This window comes from Kryptolebias marmoratus, linkage group LG22 (genome assembly GCF_001649575.2).
Source record: "Kryptolebias marmoratus isolate JLee-2015 linkage group LG22, ASM164957v2, whole genome shotgun sequence".
Lineage (NCBI taxonomy): Eukaryota > Metazoa > Chordata > Actinopteri > Cyprinodontiformes > Rivulidae > Kryptolebias > Kryptolebias marmoratus.
In genome coordinates this window covers 26,293,492-26,301,303 of record NC_051451.1, presented here as the reverse complement: position 1 = coordinate 26,301,303, position 7,812 = coordinate 26,293,492, and the positions used below count along the sequence as shown (strand labels likewise).

The following is a 7,812-nucleotide window of genomic DNA, read 5'->3' as shown; positions in this document are numbered from 1 at the left end:
AAACATGTGAGGAGAGCTGCAGACCAGGGACAATCCAGAAATGGTCATGAATGTCAGTTTAGAAGCTATCAAAGTTCTCAAATAAAGCACCTTTTGAGAATGTCAATGTTTGTTGGGAATTATCTTACAAAACTAGGAAGGATTTTTGGTTTAGATATTAAAAGTTATGATTGTTTATTGATTTTAGTAAAAAAAAAAAAAACACAACTTTTAGGAAAATACCCCGCAAAATCAGACATTTTAGCCGTAACAATCACAAAAAACGCCTGCAAAATCCTGGAGGGATTGGTTAGTATTGTTTCTGTCGCTTTAAGTATGTAAACTTTAATGGGACTGGTAATTTACAAATACCCCACTTTTTGATCAAGGTGCAGCTGTTTTGACAAATAAAATTTAAAAAACAATAATTATTTGGAAACTGTTGTTCCAGACTTCCAGAACCAAGAAGGTACAGGAGGTGTTGCTTTCACATTCATTCAAGAATATTAGTTTTTTAGCTGCTTGTGTTTTTAAAATCATTTTCCAAATCTTCTTTGGAAAAATGAAGACGAGGAATAACGTTAATCCTTCCTTAATAGTTTTGCAGACTTAAAGAAGTCAGGTCAGAGGGTAATCTGCACACTTTACTGACGGACTTTAATGTTTTTTGTGTCACTGGATTTGATACATTTTATTGTTTAATGTTTTGGTGCTTTCTTTTACTCCTGTCATCTCTTTGAGGAAATACTTTGTTCTGCTTTGGCTTAACTCTTGTCGGGTCACTGAACTCATTTGCCTGCAAGTGGAAATTCACACCCTTTTGTCACGGTACACGGCTCGTAGTAAAATCCACTGCGCTGGAATACGAGTACACAAACGCCCCACTACTGCCAAATTATACAGTCTATTATCCGTCCTGTTGAACACACACACACACACACGGAGGATGGAAGCCTGTTTACTGACCTTTTCACCTGCTCCTGCTCACTGTCTGCTGATCCATCACCAGCTTCATCCAGCGGTGCTGAAGCTGTGAGTCTTCCTCACCGGACTGCGGCCCGTCTGTGTAAACGAACTCCGTTCAGTCCGAGTATCTATTTGTTTGTGTCGTACAGGATTATGTTACTGCGATGTGTTTGAATCATCGATCTGTTTGAGAGGTTTCAGTGCTGTCCACCTCAGGATATCATTCATCACTTTGATTACTTCAATGCTTCTCACCTTTAATGTGTTTTTTATACAAACTGAAGAAAAACTAGAGCAGTGGGAGCACATTTTGCAGGCTGTGACTCAAAATATCATGAATATAAGCATCACGTGAGTTTTTATGAGTTTCCAGCCAACTCAGATGAAGAGGATGTTTTATGTTAGAAGTTTTACAGCTCTGATCTTTGTTTTTTTTATTGAGTTTATCTGCAGTTTTTAATCCTAAATGTTTGTTTTTCTTCCAGTCAATCAAACTTTCTTGTAATCTTTTAAACCTAAAAGTTATCCATGCCTTTGGCTGCTTCTTACTTATTTTTTATGACCATGACAGCATATTATATATTGTTTAAAAAAGAAAAGTGGACAAGTGGAAGACAAAAGAAGTGCCAGATGTAGAAAACTTCCTACAGCAGCTGAAAAACCAGCAAAGACCTGACGCAGAACCTAAAAATAGTCCTTCAGCTGATCATCAAATGAATCAGAATCAGGTTTATTGCAACATTTACATAACAAGATAAAAGTAAAATAAGCAAAAACATGCAAAGTATGAGACTAAAATTTGTTAAAATGTACAAAGATATAAAATGTGTGGAAAATGGAGCATAATCCTAGTGAGTCCAGTAACTGATTGAAAGAAAATGTTTTAGCTAATAGCTCTTTGGAAATCAGCTTTTTGCTAAAATACTGTTTTGTATTTTTCTCAAATTCAGTTAAAGACTGGTTCTTTAAGTTGTCTGTTCTGCCTCGACACAACACTGGTTTCATTTCTTGACTTTAGGAACCTTTTTCTGTCTGGATGATTCATAGGTCAGAGTTAAATGACTCAACAAAGAAAAATATAAAACATTTTCTGGAAATTGTTAGTTATTCGACTGAAAAAGCAGCCGAGGTCCCAAAGGTAAAAAAAAAAAAAAGGAACTAACTTTAAAAGATTAAAAGGTCTGGCTTCTTGAAAGCAAATGATGTATTTACTGTATTTTAGCAGCCATGAGATATAAAAACTCAAATTGTTCACCTTCTTATTGAGAAAGGAAACTAATAAAGCAGAATAAAGGGATAAGGGAGTTTGTTTTATGCATATTTTATTTCAACAACAGCGATTCTTTTAAAGCAGTAGTTGCTGCTAAAGCTGTTGTCTAAAATGCTTCAAATATATTTTGTGATTTGTAACAGCAATTATACTAGTTTTGGTAACAAATGAATCATTCCTTTTAACCATTTGGTCCTAATTTCAAGGGTGAGTTCAGCCTGATAAGAAAATTAAAACCAGTTCCTTACATACATGGAGGCATGCAGTTCTTTGACTCGTTCTGCTTGGAGAAGCATAAATCAGCGGGGGTCATGGCAGCAGATGTCTGAGAAACTCTGCGCAGCACTAAGAGAACGTGGGGGAAATGCCTCTCCGTGGTTTGAACGCACCGACCCATAAATGTGGTTTGTCACTTGATATTTGACAAAATATTGAAAGGACAAAGTTCAGCGGGAATGCTCACATGACGGACTGGAACTGAGTCATCACTGAGTGGGTTGAAGGGGAACTAGTTAGTTTTTTTTATGTAGAGGGGATTATGTCATCCAAACAAAGCAAATACAAATTCTGGACTTCCATGAACCATTCTGTTTAGGTTATTTCCATGCATCTGATCCATTTGTGTTGCTTTTTTATTGCTGACTGTTGTTTACATTTCTATTATCATGTTATTTTTACATTCGTCTCTCTGCTTTTAATTGCCATTTATTATTTTGGTCACTTTTGAGTTACATTATGCTTTGTTTTTTTGCTGTTTGATCAGTGGCTCGCACCACTCTGGCAGTCCCCTGGCCCGCGGTGCCAGGTACTGCGTGTCCCCTGACTCCTCCAAGGTGTACACCATCCCCCAGGCCAGCAGCTCAGGGCCGGAGCTGGGGCCCGGGCCCAGCTCAGAGGCCTGTGGACAGACACAAACACAGTCCGGTTGCAAATTCCCCGCGGGCGTGAAGACGGTCGATGTTGGCGATGATGGCCACAGCACTGAGGGACCTCCCAACATTTCAGAGTGTGGGTGAGTGAGTGCGTGTGAGAGAGAAAACCATTCAAACAACCCAGTTTGGTCAATTTATATCTTATGTAATTCTTACTTTACTCCCTTTTCTACTAATGCTTTTATCAACTCTCATTCTTTTTAAATATGTGGGCCAGAGGACACAAATCTCCACCTCAGTAGCACCTTGACTTTTTTCTTTGCAAACTAATGCAACAGTGCACAGATCTGAAGTTTTGTTTTTAGTAGGGAAGTCCCAATCGAACAGCTGATATCGAGTTTCAGTTTCAGTTTGACGCTTGCTTCAACTTTCATGGTTGCAGACTTGTTTCATAACAGCCCCAGTTTGACGTAGTTCCTTGTACTGCTTCAGCCAGACTGAATGATCATGTTCATGATGTCGCCGGTGAACGACATGAGTCTAAAGGTGGTATCTCACTGGGCTGTGGCTGTTGGAGACTAGTTGGCGAGCAGCATTTACAGAGGAGTCTCCAGAGTGTTTTACGACGTTCACAGGGGTTCTCGATTTCCTAGCAGCCTTGTTGCTTGAGTTCTAAAAATCTCAAAATAGTCTCAGATTCGTTGCGAGTGTCCTAAACCCATCTCAAGAGACCTGCACTGTCTTACTTTCAGAAGTGTACTCCAGTAAATTAAACCATAAACGTGGCAGCTGCTGCCAAGGTGGGTACTAAGCGGGCCGAGTCGGCGATGATGTGGGAAGAAGTGTGCAGCGAAATAATGTGCACGGCCTAGAATACAGTTCTGCAAACCGTGCTCAGAAAAGTAGGCTGTGATTTTTCAAAAACTGGGCTTTCAAACTGCAGCCAAACACTCAGAATTCAGTCAGACTGCAACAGTAAATTAGTCTATTTTTTCATAATATTGAGTCAAGTTTGAGCTTCAGTGTTTACATCTTATGTCAGTCACGTCATGTGTGGTCTCCATGTAGCTGGGCGGCCATGTTAGGAAACCTTTTACCAGCAAATGGCAGAGAGAAACCAGGCTTCCAGGCCTGTACATCCCAACAGTTGCCGTATTATGGCTCCTGTACTGCGTTGCAGCCGATGTGAAATAAGACCAAAGACTGTTTGATCGGGAGCTGAGAGCTCCACTAATCCAATACTGATCAGTGAAAAAAGCCTTGATCTGTACTTCAGTCTGTACTACAATTAATACAGTTATCTTAAAAGTGAAATTCAATATATTCTGTTAATATTCCCGTTCAGTTGGCAGGTGTAGACTTTAGTGTTTGACATTTCCCACCTGTGATTATTTTATTTTATTTTCATCTAAGATGCATGATAACACCAGGTGTGAACGGTGCTCCTGCTGCAGAGCAGTTTCCTCTCAGACCTACAGTCTAGCCCACCCAGACTTTATAAACCAGCCCTGATTGAAGCCGACAACCACAAAATAAATAAGCTCAATGAAGCCGCTGACATAATACACTTGACACATGTCACATATCGTTATCGATCGTTCATCTGAAGCCGGGTCCCTGTGGATCGCCAGGCTGAGCCCCTGACAGATCAGCGCCTCTGCTGGGAGCAAAGCAACGATCCACCGCTGCCGCACCATCCGTGGTGTAGAAATGCCGCCCAGGAGGAGAGATGGATGCAGTCACTTAGCAAAGTTGAGAAAATCTCTTCTCCTTAAACGTTGTTTGAGCTCCGATGACCGACAGTGTCTCTGATAATTAAGTGGCTCGCTGCAGAGAGGTGTAGAAGTATATATATGTGCTTGTTTGAGGACGTTTGAGAGAGCTCTGGGCATGTTTTGAATGAGAGCATGTGAGATTTGCCCTGGAAGAAACCCCCCCAGCTTTAGCTTCCAAGTAATTCAATTGAGGTTGGGAAATCTGCTGCGTGATTGATCACATGCACTGAAGTCATCGTCTGCAGACTTATGAAAAAGCTCTGTAATTTCATTAACCCTCCCCATTGTTTGTTTATATATTCCTACCGTTTTATTTCACCTTACATAACCGTGGCTTGTGATAAATGGCCTAATATTACTCACAGTTATTGTTCTAAGATAATGAAGTTTCTCTTCCCCCTTCTTGAAAAGGTTTTCTTGTTTCATCAAACACTGCGTTTAATGTCGGATGCGTAACGATGCTTCTAACCCTGAGCTTTTTTCTTTTCTTTTTGTTGGTTTCTGCTTCTTGTTTCAGAGGAGCGGAGAGCTTGTTAGCCTTCCTTCTCAATATGCTGTCTGAGCGCTCCAGGTACACAGTAAAAGTCAAATCCCATGGCCCTAATCTGACCCAGCCTGCCTCCCCCACACACACACTTCCCCCTCCCTTTTTGTCCTAGACCAACACCCCACTCAAATGTCATGTCAAGTGTTATTCCTGGCAACATGTTACACATTCAAGAGCCAACCAACTGTGCATAGCTGTGACATTTCTTCTAAAGAACTTTGTTGCTGCAGTCCTCCCCAACCCAACTCCTGCTCAGAACATATAGACTTAAAATGTATTTAATCTTGATAAAATCCCACCCATCATAAAAGAGGAAAACCAAGAGCTCACCCCTAGTAGGACCTTTTCCTGATCAGCGATGCTCTGAGTAACATCATTCTTTTGCGTTTGTTTCAGGGCTTTTTTTTCTTTTGTTTTCTTGTTTGTTAATCTATTTTGGCCTAACATCTGGACAGTTCGGTGACGATAAAACCAGTTTGTGAGGAGGATTGTTTTAAATTTAGGTGTTAGCAATCACAAACAAAATGCATCATCATAGTTATATACATCCATTTATCCTTTTTCTATACCTACTTAGTGTTCTGTAGGGTCACATAGAGCCTATATTCATACATAAGTGTTTTTATGGTCGTATCCTTGCTTGTGAAATGAATGGCCACTGACAGGTCTAGGTGAGAGTCATGGCCGCCATCTTTCTAAGTGCTACATCTATCACTGTATCTTTTACATCTCAAAGCCACACATTAGTAATGCCTTGTGTGTGCTGTATGCTGTGTCATCAGTCCAAAAAACATATAAAAATACCTTTCCTTTACCTAAATAAACATACATCAGACATGTTGTGAAAACTGAGGACAAGGATGTTCTGTAATGAGCCTCATACCAAGACCAGTCAAGAAAATATGCAATTAATATTGATATACTTTTACCTAAATGTTATATGCCTAGTGTCAGTTCCCTGTTTTACAGTAATTCTAACAGTCTAGTCTAGAGAGACACAGTCCTTGGTATGATAATAATAGTGTATTAGACAAGTTTTTTTTTAAGTAAACATAATACTATAACTTCTTTGAATTTCAGATTCCTATAATTATTACAGGTAGAAACACAGGACCTTTTGGTTGAGTTTATTTTTTCCCATAGAATTAAGTCTGCTGCCATGTTTGTAATTAAGGATCCCATGTAGCACCTACCAAGATGGCGGCACATATTATTGCCTGTGAGCATAAACTGCACTGTGGTTGCTCATTCTACCTTCTTTACTGAGCAACTGTTTTGACATTTGTAATATCACTTCATGTATTTAGGGCTTGGTTGCCATGGCGTTAAAGCCTAAAAGAGTGCAACTCACAGTAATGGTGTCTCTAGGTAACCCTCACGGACAGGCTGTCCCATCGTCTAGCCGTCTTAACAAATGTCCCTGCGGCCATCTAACGCCCTGCCAGCAGCACTCGGCGCCCTGCGCTCTCAGGCTGCTCACTTAAAGCAGAGGTTTCACAGCCACACAACTTCACCAGCCAGGTCGGCCACGTCGTCTGTGCCCCGTGCCCTCCTCCCTGAACACCCAACACTCTCAGAATCATTTAAATGTTTTCAAACCAAACCCGCTGACAACCAGTGCCAAGGAAACGAGTCACGTCTCGTGGATCTTCCTCCAATCCCTGTTGAACAGCTTTCATGTCTTCCTCTGTTGTTGTGTGAGCACGCCTTTGGTTTGTGTTAGTCCTGCTCAAAATGCCTGCTTTCTTTCTTTTTTTTTTTTGGTCACCCCTCACTGTGCTCGGCTGCACTCATTGCAGTCTTTTTATTCATGGTTTTGGCACAGTAATATGGGACAAGGTGGCTTTGGCATTGAACTCCCTGCCTGTTTTCTTCCCCATCCCTGCCACCCCACATGTGTCTGAGCTCGGACTTGGCCGGCTCCTGTTCCTGGCATGCTAAGACGGATCCTCCTCTTGAACTCTGCATTATTTGGACAATATTCTTGGGTAGCTGGGGCCTCCCTTTCAGGACGTGGTCCGAGTGATCCTGGAAATGATCTGTGGTCTTCTGTGTCTGTTGTATTGTTCACAGGCAGCTGTATGCCCAGGAGGCCGCCTGCCGACTCCAGCCCGCTGATCGAGATGGAAAGTCCCTGCAGCGACTTTCAAAAGAAGAATTTCGTAAGATGATGCTGCCTGACAGCCCTCCAAGAGAAGACAGGAACCGGAAGGTAAGGACAATGATGATTGTAATACCAAACGAACGGGAGCTGCTTTTGGTGTACCTCAAGGTTCAATTCTTGGTCCAGTTTTATGTGATCCTTATGCTTCCTCAAAATTACGCAAAACCTCCATGTAATAAGTGATCAAAATTTTAAACATCACCTCAGTCATGTTACTAAATTTGCTTTTTATAATCTGA

At 41.1% G+C, this 7,812-nt stretch overlaps 1 protein-coding gene across 5 annotated transcripts in view; it reads left to right on the top strand.

Annotated features, from left to right (window-relative positions):
- LOC108240671 (signal-induced proliferation-associated 1-like protein 2) overlaps positions 1 to 7,812 on the top strand; it is a 101,990-nt gene that overhangs the window by 78,800 nt on the left and 15,378 nt on the right. For 4 of the 5 annotated variants that reach the window (XM_017424327.3, XM_037973488.1, XM_037973489.1 and 1 more), the window contains 2 exons: positions 2,979 to 3,227; positions 7,483 to 7,621. In XM_017424327.3, the coding sequence (XP_017279816.1) occupies positions 2,979 to 3,227; positions 7,483 to 7,621 (388 nt within the window). The remainder of the gene's footprint in view (positions 1 to 2,978; positions 3,228 to 7,482; positions 7,622 to 7,812) is intronic. The other variant, XM_017424329.3, reaches the window with a different exon arrangement.